General features: G+C 39.7%; 1 protein-coding gene across 1 annotated transcript; it reads left to right on the forward strand.

The window, feature by feature from the left end:
* The first annotated feature begins 2,123 nt into the window (after window positions 1–2,123).
* Window positions 2,124–14,319, forward strand: LOC138193832 (transforming growth factor beta-3 proprotein-like). The gene is made up of 7 exons (XM_069142081.1): window positions 2,124–2,900; window positions 6,921–7,084; window positions 9,877–10,006; window positions 10,216–10,323; window positions 10,832–10,997; window positions 11,099–11,252; window positions 12,241–14,319. Exons 1-7 carry the CDS (start codon window positions 2,555–2,557, stop codon window positions 12,397–12,399), a joined length of 1,227 nt encoding a protein of 408 aa, XP_068998182.1. The 5' UTR covers window positions 2,124–2,554; the 3' UTR covers window positions 12,400–14,319.
* The last annotated feature ends 141 nt before the right edge of the window (window positions 14,320–14,460 follow it).

Here is a 14,460-nt window from a genome sequence, read left to right on the forward strand (position 1 = left end):
CAAGTCTACACGATTGGTGAGAAGAAACAATCAAATTACTTTGTGTTGTGTCACAAATATTCCAAACTCTTCATTCAAATTATTTCCAAATTTTTTCAGATAACCTCTACTCCCAATGCGACCAAGTATGTATGGAGGAGGACTGTGGGAAAGTGGCTGAGGAAAACCAGGGACCTTGGTGTTTGTCTTAAAATAGTTTCACAATGGCTGTGCAGACGTCTCATTCTGCAGACGTCCGTTCTCTTTGACTCTACAAAAAACGCCCAAACACCCATTTTAGTCCATTTTGGGTTTGGATTGCTCACACACACCACTGAACGAATCACATTATGAATGAAGACCTTTCAGCCAAAACTGGGAGTGACATTACTGGAGACCACTTTCAAAACAATAACCAGATAAGAAATACAAAAAAAAAAAAAAAAGAAGAAGAAGAAAATCCTGTGACCAAAGTATCAAAGTCAGCAGATACGGAGGAGTTTGATTATTAACAAAAAGCTTTCACAGTTCGCCTGCTTCAACATCACAATGTCACAACTTATATCTGCAGTTGGTTTAAAGAACCGCGAAGTCAAGCAAATGTTTTTTATGTTTAACTGTAACTAAAGAAAACTTGACATTATTAAAATACCAATAGAGAATCAAAACAAGTCAAAATTATTATAGATTCTGCAGAGTTCACAGACTGTCACACTTTCCCCAAGTAGGTATCTGACAAATTAATAGACAGCAATTGAGTGTATGAGATGGGTGCACAAGTCTGTATCAAACATTCCTTTTTAGAGTATAAAGTGGAGTTTAGTTAAAAAAAATTACCTTGCTCTAATAAAATTTTTAAATACATACTTCATATTAATCTCCAACTGCAGCAAAATTAATCAATAAAGTTTGTATATGGTACACTTATCCACCTGGGCTCATGACTGAGAGCCAAATATTTACCAAGTTTGGACATTCTTTGAAATCATTCTTGCTATGCAAACTGGTGGGCAAGAGAAACATGCCAGACCCCATGTTTGGGTACGGGGCCTCCAGTGAGTTGAGTGAGCTTTGACCTAAAATAGGTCTGAGAAATGTGGATATGCTCTATGAATAGAGATAAAACAGACTGCAGAGGGAGAGAAAAAAACTGCAAAGATAAAATAACTTTAGGGCCTGCAAATAAACCTCCAGGCATCAGGACAGAAAGAAAAAAAATGAAATCTGTGTGGATGGTGGTTTGCAGAGGGCATGGGAAAATCTGCACTGACAGTGAGGAAACTTGGGTTCTTTTGAAGAGTAATGTAATCATGTAGCCAGAATGTGAAGATTGAAAGGATTTCTGTAAGCTGAGAGCAGCTTCAGACAACAGGATTAGTCCTGTATTGTTAGGCTCTTTGTAAGAAGACGGCAACATAAGAAGAGCAGACAAATAGACACGACTGTGAAGTATCACAAATTATCTTTATGGAATTTTTATGTGTGAACTTCGTGAACCCGTTTATTGCCATTGTTAAAGTTTCTACAACCGGATTGCTTTTTCTCCAAGTCCACATAGACACAAAATAAATAATTGGGCTTTTATATTTCAGAAAAGAAGAAGCTTATTGACAACAATTTGCCATTTAAAGAAAAAGATGTACCATCATAAGGATCTGGGAACAATGTATTATAGATAATTCGACCATTTTTCAACTGATGAGAGAGATAAGGTCAGGATCTGTGGGTGCCACAACTTGCCACTAGAGGGTGCTCGGCCCAGGCCATTTACAAACCATCATCAAAATAGACGATCAGAACAGACATCAGCTGAGACCGTCAAATTTGGCGGTACCATCAAAACATAAAAAAACCATAAAAGACCACAAGACCAAATCTGAACCGCATTTTAAAGCCTTAGCAAAGACACGTATCAAAGCTGAAAACTTTCCAACTCCATAGAAACACAAAAAATGGCACACTTGTCTTTTAAAAAAAACAAAAACATGTTTGTTATGTCAAAGTTGATGACTAGTGCATCGCATTGAGCCCCGTTATGATTTGGGCGCTCCCGGGTGCCTGCGGTCCCTCCTCCATCAAACGTCAGAAACGAGCGGTATAAAACTCCTGTGAGCCCATACCGACCGCTCAAAGTCGCACATACCTCGTTAACGTGACAGCCTGCGGTCTGCCTCCTCCACAGACAAATAAGAGGCTCTAGATTTTAATGAGACAGACAAGAGGAGAGATATGCCGAGCCGGGGGACGATTTAAGTCTGCTGGATTGCGCACAAGTATGCAAAAGAAAAGTATATTTGTACCGGATGAATTTCATATATGCGGGAGGGTGTCTGTTCGGGACTTTAAAGTGAGCGTTGTCTAATGGGGAGAGCACAAACCTGGATTTCTGCTGACAACAAAAGGGACTGCCACGAGAATTGAGCGAGGAGTTTTTCATCATTAGTTGCCAAGGAAGTTAAAGCAGGGTTTATTATCAGTTTGATTTGATTTAAAGGCTGGTTGACACGGACCTCGGGAGTCCGCGCTGTGAATCTGCACATTTCATCTACCGAGCGAACCAAATGCAGAGAGAAAGATGCATTTGGGTAAGGCTTTACTGTTTGTCCTCCTCCTCAACTGCGCGACACTGAGCTCATCCCTGTCAACTTGTGCCACCGTGGATATTGACCATGTGAAGAGGAAGAGGGTCGAGGCGATACGAGGTCAAATTCTGAGCAAACTCCGACTGACCAGTCCTCCGCACTCCCTCGGACCGAGTAAAATCCCTTATCAAATCCAAGCATTGTATAACAGCACCAAGGAGCTACTGGAGGAGCTGGGGAGGGACCGGCAGCAGAGTTGCGGTCAGGACAACACAGAGACAGAGTACTACGCCAAAGAGATATACAAATTCAACATGGTCTACGGGCCGCCAGAGAGCAGTAAGTATTACACTTTTTTTTTTTTTTTTTTAGCCGGCCCAGTTGCTATTACTTTCTCGTTTTCGTGCCAGCAATCAGCGTGTCCATGGTGCGTAATTATGCACAAAATAAAGAGTGTATGCCTAAAGCCTAAGCCGGTCAGCTGCACCCTTGTCAGAACTACAGCGAAATTATGTCATTAATGATGACTAATGATATTTCAGCCTTGTAATAGCAAACCTGAGTCTTATCACCGAGTTTAAAAATATAATAATAAATTCTAGCTTCTTTCCATCCAAAATTCAGAACCCTTGCAAGAGAAATGCAAATACCTTTCATTTGTGAAATGTTTAACTACCAGACACAAGTTGTCCCCTATTTCACCTAAAATGTCCTGACTAGTTATAGTCATATGCAAGTATAGTGATGCCTCATAATCATCTCAAACACAAAGTAAACTCAAACTCAAGGTGAGTCCAGAGAAACATCTGCACTTTTTTTTATTTCAACACACTGAGGATCTGAATCAAAGAATAAGCCAAACACATTTCTGAGCTAACAGGGCCTTTTTCTCTCCTATTATCTTGTAAACCTGCAAAAAAAAAAAAAAAAAAACAGAAACATGTCAAAGCTCTTTAGGTTTTGTAAAACTGAAAGCTGAACTTGAAGTGCACTGAACTGGAAGATAAGCTTTCTTTCTTTAGTGTTCACCAAACTGTTTAAAGTCTGAACCTGTGTTCCAGGAAAGTCACTCTCCTCCTACTCCTGACTCTACTCTTCTTCCTCTTGTCCCCCCCCCCCTTCTATGGATCATGTCCCTCTTCCCAGATGTTGCCATTTCCTTTCCAGTTAGGTCCAAATGAGAGGGACATCTGCCCAGGCGGATGGGGATGCCTTCAGGAGAAGGAGTAGGAAAAGTTAACAGAGGTGGACAGGAATAGTCAGATGATGGCAGGACCTCCCCATTAGCCTGGATAGAGGGATGTCTCTCTCCCATGGAGTCTGTCTGCGTGGGGGGAGTGGGGTTCCATGAAGCCCTCACACACACAGACACGGGTGGCCCAGGAGAATGAGATCACTCACTGCAGTGCTCAGGTTTAACTTTGCTAAATTGAGTGTGAAACTGAGCCTTAAACCTGAATGACTCCACTATGCCAGTAGGTAACATTTCACTGCTCGGTTTATAATAAGCTTTATTTTGAAGTTAAATATTTGTTAAAAATAGTCAGTGAAGGCTGGTTTGGCTCACATTCTTTCCTCTTTAAGTGACTTAAACCTCTATTTGACCCAATTATTTCCCCTATAGAATTAAAAGCTATGAACCGGATGTGGAAAACTGGTTCTGAGAACGACATGTGTCAGTGCTTGCAGGAGACTCGAGCGGCATTGTGGTCTGACGGAGTCTGGATTACTGAGAAAGTAGAATAGGATAAATGCTGTGCGTGCGCGAGAGCCGGAGAGGGCCTCACGGTCGAGAGCAAAGCCAAGACCGTTGCATCACAGTCCCTTTGAAATCAACAGGTGTTTCTCAAAAGACCTATTTTCCCTCAGCAATGTTCTGTTTTGAATCTAACAAAATGGTTTTGACAAAAACGTCAGGCGGTAGGTGCCTCGAGTTGATGTGCTCATTGCTGGATTCAGAGCCACACTGAGGTACGAAAGACAGATCTACATTTTACATAACAGCTGGATGAAGAAGACAAGTTGGTGGGCAATATGGCCATAAAATAACATCACGATATTTTAGGGTCTTTCTTCCATAACAATATTCTTGTTGATATAACAACATTTTTCGAACATATATTTTAAGAACATACAATTTCAACAAAATAAGTGTTAAAGTTTCAAATATCAACATAAAGGCAACAGTTTAACTTCAAATATTCCGTGTAAATTGACATCTTACCGTAGTTTGTTTTACCACTCTACTGAAGTCGCTCTCTTTTTTGCAATGAACTCCACCGTGGAGTTGCTTTCAGCCATGTTTGTTGTTGCTGTGCGTAAGCTACATCGGTAATGTGCGTCACACTGTAACGTTCCCCAACAGTGTGATGTCATTACAGTACGTCAAATATTGCCATTACCATGATATTCATTTTTTCAATCAGATTATAAATTATACAGTTTATTCCGAATGATATGGTATGACTCACCCTTAAAGAAGATAATTTCTTCATTTTCTTTTAGTGTAACCTCATGTAATTAGTAGAAAAACAAAGGGAAAAAGGCAGAGAAAAAAGCAAAAATGCCTTGTGTGTCCACAAGCATACATTAAGTCACCTAACCAAAACTAGCTAATGTGATTTTGATCAAATACTGCTTTCAGTCATTTTATCAAGAGCTCAAGCAAAGCAAAGACAATGACAAACAGGTCATCTTCCAAAAAGGATGCACATCATATAGTTTCCTTACATTTTGGAAAAATCTATTCAGATTTTAACTGATCCAAAGCCTCTACATAGTAGTTTTCAAAAGATGTGTCCAATTTCTCTCCAACAAGTGCTCCACTTTAAATAGCAGAACACGTCATTAGTCAATGCCCTCCAGAACGACACAGAGCATTTTCTGATCTAATGTCCCGGCCTGTTAGTGTTACAAATCCCTTTTTGAAGAATAACACTAAATCTCTTTTATGAGGTGACAACGCGATGGTACAAATAGAGCTTGGTTAGGTCCAGGGATTGCTCATGGTTTGCCTTAAAGCAAGCGCGTTAACATTATTTGTAATAAAATGACCAAACTAGTTCATGAAGGTTAGGGAAGCTTTGTCATCATGGTTACATGGTTTTCTTTACAATAAAATGTTTTGATAACACTTGAAGGCATTTGTCCCAATCAGGTGCTGGTATGCAGATTTCACTACCTGGCTGTTTCTCCTGGATTTCAGTCAATACCCTCATATTTACCATACAAACACAACAATGATATCAGTGTTATTGCCCAAATCTCAGCAAGAAAGTGAATTATAATATTTCAAAAAAACATGAAACTATTCCTTGAAGATTGGGTAAAATCAGTAGGTTGTGACTGAAGCCAGTGGTGACAGGCCATGGTCACCTTCAGGTGTTGCCCTACGAGGAATAGCAGAATTAGAAGACAGGCTTTGTGGAATCAGCTTCTGACTCTGTGCCAGTGGCGTCACTCACTTTACCCTGGTTAATGTGGGCAAACATACTTTTTCTTTGAAAGTAAACTGAGGCAACTCTGCGAACCACCATGAGTCCGTGACAGGTGCAAATGAAGCAAAAAAGCTGCTAGAAATTGCTGCATTGAGCGGCTGGACAGCAAACATGGGAAAGATTTCCTTTTATAGCATGGTCTGCAGAGACGATCTGGCATATGTCAATGACTGAGGTTGGTTTGTGGAGAAGTCCTCATGGTCAGAGAGTGCTCAGGTCCAAAAAGTTGTCAGTGGGACTGAGAAAAGCGGAGCCTTTGATACGCAGATACCAGAGAGGTAACGTCATACTGAGCTCAATGATATTGCTATTTCAATTACAGCATTTTCATTTCCACCAAATATAGACAAAGTGTGTTAGAGAGACACAAAGGAATTCTGATAAGGCAGGCAACACTAATTATTCACTGTGGGTTGATAAATGTAGTGCCAGCCACTAAAAGTCAGTGGGTCCAAGATCAATTGAGTTATGAATAAGATAAGAGGGTGAAAATGTGATCTAGAGTGTGAAATTATGATGCTTACTGACATCTCACATTGGGCTATCAGTCAACCAAGTACTGTACCTTTTATTTAAATGTTGTATATTCATGCTTTCTAATGTCAAGCTCAGACACAAGCGTACAATATAATACAATAAAGACTAATATTTAGGGTCTTTTTACAGAACTCATTTAGAAATCAAAATTATGAAAGTTATTATGTCAGAATTGCTTCATTTTTTGAGTCCAGTCTGGTTCACTGTCACCTTCTACATCCGAGAACTTCTGTCCTGTCAACTTTGAGGGAGTTTCACAAAGTGTGTCCGTGACTATACACTGCAGAAATTTCCAAGCTTTTTTTTTTCCTTGTCTTTGTTGCAGATGACCTACTTTACTGCCCGAAAGGCATCACCTCGAAGGTTTTCCGTTTCAACGTCTCCGCCATGGAAAGGAACTCAACCAACCTCTTCAGAGCAGAGTTTCGAGCTCTCAAGGTCCCAAACTCAAATGCAAAGAGGAATGAACAGCGGATTGAGCTCTACCAGGTGTGTAAAGGTACCGTTTCCTTGTCCTTCTACCCAGATCAATGTCAAAGCTTGTCAAGGACAAGAAGCCAAATCTTATTTTTCCCCTGGATGCAATCTTTGTACAAAAGAATATAACTACACTGAATTTATAGTCTGTCTGGAACTTATCGTAAATCAGCTGGTTAGTTCTCAAAAATATTATTTCATGCCCTTACTGACAAAAAGAACCAATCACAACAAGATTGTGGTTGCAGGTAACAGCCAAAGCTAAAAATCACAGCAAGCCAGCAGAATGTTTGCAGAACAAAGACACTGTTACTACAGTACAAGTTGTCCAGATCTAATATAGTCCCAATTCCAGAGGACTTTGTTTTGAAAACAGCATGTCAAGTCCATTAAGCTTTTGAAAAACAACTCTGGTCTGCTGAGTGCTAAAATGATGAAACACACAAGTTGTAGTTAACATTATTACCCCCCCCCCCACACACACACACACACACAGAATAATACTGTGGGTATTGTTCAACATCAACTCTGTTACTTTTTTCCAGTGAAATGTGTTGCAACAATTCGTAATGTAAATCTCACATCAGCAGAATATGCTTATAATGCAAGAAGATTCACACCAACATCACACCACTAAGCCAGAAATTACAGAGGTTTTGTACACTAGCACGTCTGTATGTGCAGAAGGCCTTAATCTGGTGGTCAGTGTTGTGTACGACAGCAGCACGGGCAGGTGCTCTCATCCCAACAAATAAAAAACATTTTCACCACCAGTTTCAAACACAAGAGGAAACACAACCGAAGTGTCAAATCCCAAGTCTGATTCATCCAAACACACGAGAGGGTACATGTGCATTGTTTTGCTATTTATTCCAGACGGGGCCGACGAACGCAGACTGTGACTATAGCTTTGCTCCAACTACGATCAGCCTTCAAAATAGACATCTTAATTTAAAGCAGGGTGTTGACCTTGATAATTTTAACTAATTTGCCATAAATTCAGTTCACTTTAGCAGAAGTGTCTTTTAGAATAATTCCAAAGTTCCAAGAAAGTTTTTCAGGAACAGTTAAGTAAAGAGTATAAATATAAACATCTCCAGTACCAGAAAATCTCAGAGCAGTACAGACCTGTAGCAGAGCTGGGATGATGTATCATCTTGAAGTAGCAGGTTTCAGTGTTTCTGCTCACTCCTTAGCCAGGCTCCCTGGACAGATGAAAACACAGTCACTGTAGTGTCTAAAGACTGTCCTTTCACGCCACCTACTAAATATTGTTTGCAAACCACAATTTATGATCCGTGCCTTTTGTTTCTTTGAAACATTTGGTATCAATGGTCAGCCCATATCACTGATCGACTTATAGTTCTGCCTTGCTATTACAGTGAACTTTAGATGCCAAGAAAAAGTACATTTTTACTTTTGTGAAACTGTCTAACAATCTTTAAATTAACTGGAAAAAAAATTAAGACTGATCTAATATTACAGACGAGTTAAAAAGATCCTTGTGAAGCTGGCCCCACCTCTCTTGTTAGACTTGTTAATTAGTTCCTTTGATTTTGAAACACCTCCAACCAAAAACTCCATGCATGTGTTGTTGTTTTGTAATCAGATTTAATATGTTTTATTGTGTGGAGGAATAAAATATCTAATAATATAATGTGAAACGGGTTACTTAAGGTGACAAACCAGCAACTGCAAAATCATGACTTTTAGCTTATTGGTTTGGTTTTGGGACACACATTTGCTGTATGGTTTGACATTACTGCTCTCAGCAACATTGCTCCCACCAACAACAAGCAATATACAGGCAAAGTTAGCAACTGGATGAGTGAAGAAAGTAGAAAGGTAAATTGCCAGAGACATTTCCCCAAAAAGGAGAGGCAAACCGAGTTAAAAGAAGAGTGAACATTACTTGCATGCATCAAGGGGACAGAAATGTCTCCAGCTGTAAGCAAATGTTGGTCCGCGTCTGTTGGGTGTGCATGTTGACGGTGTGGACATTTCAAGCAAATATAGTAAACGATATTCGCTAGAAATGATTCGATTATCAATTGGAAGACCCCCCGCCGCCACGCGCGAACGCACAACCAAGAGAGGAACGATTCACTCGCGCGTAAAATCGGACACAAATGCCATCGAACTTTAAAAACCCTCCTATTTGACAAAGCCGATGAGAAGCATGTCTGAGGCTACCTTTTTCTGAGATGAGGGCCGCTGTTTCCTCTGCACGTCGAACATCAAACTTCCTGATCTGGTGTCAAAGTTAGCCTTTGATTGTCGATGTGCGGGTTGGAGCGTCCGCTCGGGGCCTCTCTCCCAAATGACTGCGCACACCTGTGGTAGATTTACCTGGCAGAGTTTGCGCTGCTCGTCACTTTGTTTACTTTTTCAGGATTTTCAAACATAACTTGGTATTGGTATTTTTTTTTTGCAGGTTTCGGCTGTATCTAATCCTGTAATGTAATGTCACACCGTAACACGTTGTACCGGAGCTGCTCGTTGCATGTTTTCTTCTCCGCTTAATAATGGTGGTTGGCAAACAGTTTGGTGCATTACTGCCACTTTCTGGCAACGGTACTAATACATTATTACCATGCACCCTTATAAACATGGGAAATAAAACAGTCGCATAAACTATTTTTTATTTTTATTTTTTTTTTCTTAATGACCCTGACCCACCCCTAAGTGATTTGAATTCATGCTGGATATTTAGAGATGCTGAGTCCGCTCTCTTCTGCCCTGTTTTGTTTATTTCAGTATTGAGAGAAACCTTACCGGAGCAACCGTTTATTATTACCTTGCAGATTGTGAGGCCAAATGAGCACATCAGGAAACAACGTTACATTGGAGCCAGGAATGTGCTGACCAAAGGTACTCCAGAGTGGGTCTCCTTCGATGTGACTGAAACAGTGCGGGAGTGGCTGATCAATAGAGGTGAGACTGAGGTCACCTCATTTCATTTCACAAACTATCATTAGGATTTATGATTAAAAAAAAAACTATCATTGGGATTAATAATAGCTTGTTGCATAAGCTTTCATAAATCGTAATCACCCCAGGTTGAAATTCAGAAACGACATGGATTTCTGTTACAAGTTGAAATGAGAATGACAGTACTCCTTTCCATGATTGTTTGCCGTCAGGCTCGAATCTGGGTTTGGAAATCAGTGTGCACTGCCCCTGCCACACCTTCAACCCAAATGGTGACATCATCGACAATGAAAACGAGGTGCTGGAGGTGAAGTTTAGAGGTGGGATTCAACGGCATTTTGCCAGAATTATTTATACCAGATGTTAGTCGCTCGTTTCAATCTAGTAAATGTACATGTTAATTAATTCTTGCTGTCAACCATTTTATCATTCCTACCCCAGTTTAAATGGGTGCCATTGCATTCTTTGGTCATATTCACAAAACATGCCTTAATTCTGGTATATAATCCAAGATTATTTGTATAGTTCTCTTTTTAGGGAGTTTGATATGAAATGGTTTAATTAGAGGTGTTGTTGGTTGTTTTCTTATATTGAATTGTATAGTTAATTGCATTGACGTTTATTGTAGGTAAACTGTTGCCTTATAAAACTTTTGGCTCAGTTCTATTTTTTTCTCTTTTTTCTTAGTGCTCTCATTTCTGCATTATGTAAGAGAGTAACAGGGATGGCAGTTTCAAGCTCAATAAATTTGCTAATTAAATGTCAAAATGGAGACAAAGAAAAATACCATAATAGTTAATGGCTGCTTCAATCATGTTTATGACTCAGGCGTTGATGGAGATGAGGAGCACAGTCGCCTGGATCTGGATCATCTAAAGAAGAGAAAGGAACAGTATCTGCCTCACCTCATCCTAATGATGATCCCGCCCCACCGCTTGGACACTCAGTCCACACGCAGACGAAAGAGAGCGCTGGACACAAACTACTGTTTCTCGTAAGGGTTGCATTAAGTCCTAGTAGATAGTACTTTTGAAAGATTTTTCTTAGATGGTGTTAATCTTATAACTGTACATCTGTTGTATATCCTCATCACAGAAACACAGAAGAGAGCTGCTGTGTTCGCCGGCTCCACATTGATTTCCGGCGTGATTTGGACTGGAAGTGGATTCATGAGCCCAGTGGTTACGATGCCAATTACTGCTCGGGGCCCTGCCCTTACCTGAGGAGCTCAGACACAACGCACAGCTCGGTAAGACGGACCTTGCAGGGAAAGTTTATGAGGCTTTAAGCAGTAAAAATTACAACAAAGCATAAACATATTTTGTCATTTACCTCATGTTGTAAATTCCCATTCAGTTTTATTGGTCCAGATTTTGAGATGTCCACCTTTGGAATACTTGTGTGGAGGTCTTCATGGGCCCAAAAGGCACTAAATCTGGCATGAATCCACAGAAGCTGACATGTGAAAGTTTAATTGCTAAAAAAGGGAGATCAGATCCAAAATGGGGCCTGAGAGTATTGATATTCCAACCAAAACACCCAAAAGGACATTGAGAGAAAGAAAACCAACTCTGCTCACAATTTCTGTCACACTTTATTCAGTTCAATTTTATTTATATAGCATCAAATCACAACACAAGTTATGCCAGCGCCCTGAACATAGCAAACTCCCTACAATAGAACCGACAACATTATAGAGAAGAACCCAACAATTCAACAGCAAGTCTACAGAAGCAATGCCCACATTCCTCCCTCAGAACAGTTTTGTTTGGAATTACCTTGTACTGAAGAAACAATCCTTATAAAACTATTTATTGTGTAGTTTATTACTAAGCTGGGTAATGAGGTCAGTTTTTAAACCTCTTTCATTTTATTGTTTTGGTTATTGACGCCACACTTGAACTACATGGTTACACGTACATGTACAAAAGAAGATCCTATCTGGCAAACACTTTTAGATAAGCAGACAGCCTTTTGTCGACTTTAATCTTTGAGAAAATCTGAAATTAAATAGATAGAAAATTGTTTATTTGATCATTAATGATCTCTGTAATGCACCTCAATTCTATGTCTCAGTATTTACAGATATTTCTATGATGTTGATTTAAATTAGCCAGCAAATTACAAAGACTTTGTCTCTCATCATACATGTGTACAATACGGTTCAAAGCACAACTGTAAATACCACATGAAACAAAGTTGTTGGTTTTTTTTCTCCCCACTGTGCTTTTCAATAGCTGCTGAGCCTGTACAACACTTTGAATCCAGAGGCATCCGCCTCCCCCTGCTGTGTCCCTCAAGACCTGGAACCCCTCACTATACTCTACTACTCTGGACGAACCCCAAAAGTGGAGCAGCTCTCCAACATGATCGTCAAGTCTTGCAAGTGTAGCTGAGAGGACATGAAGGCGAGGTAGTGCGGCAGGATTTTACCAGGTACAGACCAAACACATGCTTGATGACTTTTGGACTCTTAGCTGTGACAAATACTTAAACTGATCCTGTGGCCTCATGGCTTAGATCTGAACACCACTCTGGAGGTCACATGTTTTTTAAGGATGCAAATTCTCTCAAAAACTTGAGATCCATGTTTTTTTTTTTGTTTTTTTTCTTGTTTTGTACTTTTGCTCCCACTCAGTCAGTTCTGGATGACAAGTAGTTTAACTTCAATCTTAACCCAAACTCAAACATAACCACACTTAGTCTTTCAATCCAGGTAAGACCTGAAAATACTTCCATCTGTATTTGTGAAGATGGACAACATACTAAGGCTAGATAGCAGAGCAGCTGTCAATGACAAAAAGAAAAAAAACAACATGTAGCTGCTTAATTAACAATGACTAAAAGAGACTATTTTCTTCTTCAGAGCTGAAGAAAATATTCCACAAAGTTACTATTTCTACACTGTCAATAGTTCAGCTTTCTTGTTTGTAGCCTTAGTATTATGTTGTTAAAAATCACAAATATTAACGGTGCTCTCCTGAATGGTCAAAGAGTCCTTTCAGGTCAGACTATTCCTTGAACTTGCCTTAAGTTCCCTTTGCTTCAAACAGTGGGCATTATCTTCAAACACAAAAGGAGAAAGGACAGACTTGCTGCTGTATCCAAAGCCATAGCTGTGGTCAGGGAAAAGGAGAGCTGAGCGAGAATGCCTGTTGGATTTGCAATGGAAAGTCAATGAACAAAGAAGTTGGGCCAAGCTTTTCCTTTTTTTGGCCAGCCAGCAGAAATGGCTTTTTTTTTCCCTCGGTGCATCTATTAGAACCGATGGAAGAAGAAGAAGAAGAAGAAGAAGAAGAAGAAGAAGAAGAAGAAGAAGAAGAAGAAAAAGAAGAAGAAGAAGAAGAAGAGGAAGAAGAAGAAGAAAAAGAAGAAGAAGAAGAAGAAGAAGAAGAAGAAGAAGAGGGGACCTGTATTGAAGGGAAGAATTGTGATGGAAACTAGCCACCAGCACGCTGCCATTCACTGGAAGTTTTCATCCCGAACAGGTTCAAATTATTTTTGGGACATCAAACAATATACTGGAAACAGCTGTTGCGCAACAGGTTTTTATGAGATTTCTTTTACATTAATAGCAGATTTAGTCTTTTATGCAACTTGTCATATAGTGATTGTTTCACTAACTGGGAAGGAAATTGACGTGTAACTCCATTATCCACAATGGAAACAGTATTATATTAAACTATGGGTACTGTTACATTTCCTTGTGATTTAGAAAGACAATGAAACCTCTTTGTCCATATACAAATTAGTTTAACCTGTTGTATGTGATCCAGTGTATGTCTGACTAAAGTCTTATGTTTTACAAGGTGACAATCCCCAGGAAGTTAAATCAGAGCACTTTTCTCCAGCAATAACAGGAAATGTAATATAATTTAAAATGTAGCTGTTTTCTTCTTTAAAAAAAAATCCTACTCCTCTATCAACTCACCTGTCACCTTTCACTCCAGCCAGCTGACAAGGACTCACATGTACAGTCAGGACTCGGGTGTTCACAAAACACTGCAGTCTTTCATTCCCTCTGCTCTGTCTCTGTTTGTTTTGGTGCTCTTTTACAGTGTGAAGCCCTAATGGAACAAAAATGAAGAGGGAGGGGGGAGGGGGGGAAGAGTCATAACATGACAGTGGCTGGATGTACAGTTAGACCTCATTTTCTCCGAGTCAGGAGAACGACTCTGAATCCCTGTACTGTTTGAAATTTGCCCGGTCAGAGTCATCTAGCCCTTAGATGACATTTAGATGATGTTGTTTTGGCAGTAATATTGTTTTGATTGACTTGTTGATCATGATTGTTATTAAAAAGATAACATGCAAAACTGTATGAGCCCTTTTTAAACCATAGCAATCCCTCCAGTATTTGCCTTTATATTCATGAAATAATCAAATGTAACAGATCTGCAAAAACATTTAACTCCAAATTAGGAAATGATGAATTTATCCCCTGGTCTTGTCTGCCA

The sequence above is a fragment of the Embiotoca jacksoni genome, unplaced genomic scaffold (genome assembly GCF_022577435.1).
Source record: "Embiotoca jacksoni isolate LCO1_2020_lvr unplaced genomic scaffold, fEmbJac1.0.p SCAF_96, whole genome shotgun sequence".
Lineage (NCBI taxonomy): Eukaryota > Metazoa > Chordata > Actinopteri > Embiotocidae > Embiotoca > Embiotoca jacksoni.

What these genes read in the sequence shown, in the direction of transcription:
- LOC138193832 (XM_069142081.1), top strand. Translation starts at nt 2,555, where the DNA reads ATGCATTTGGGTAAGGCTTTACTGTTTGTCCTCCTCCTCAACTGCGCG. An exon ending in CTACGGGCCGCCAGAGAGCA is followed by an intron (nt 2,901 to 6,920) that starts GTAAGTATTACA and finishes TCTTTGTTGCAG; the next exon opens with ATGACCTACTTTACTGCCCG. An exon ending in AGCGGATTGAGCTCTACCAG is followed by an intron (nt 7,085 to 9,876) that starts GTGTGTAAAGGT and finishes ATTACCTTGCAG; the next exon opens with ATTGTGAGGCCAAATGAGCA.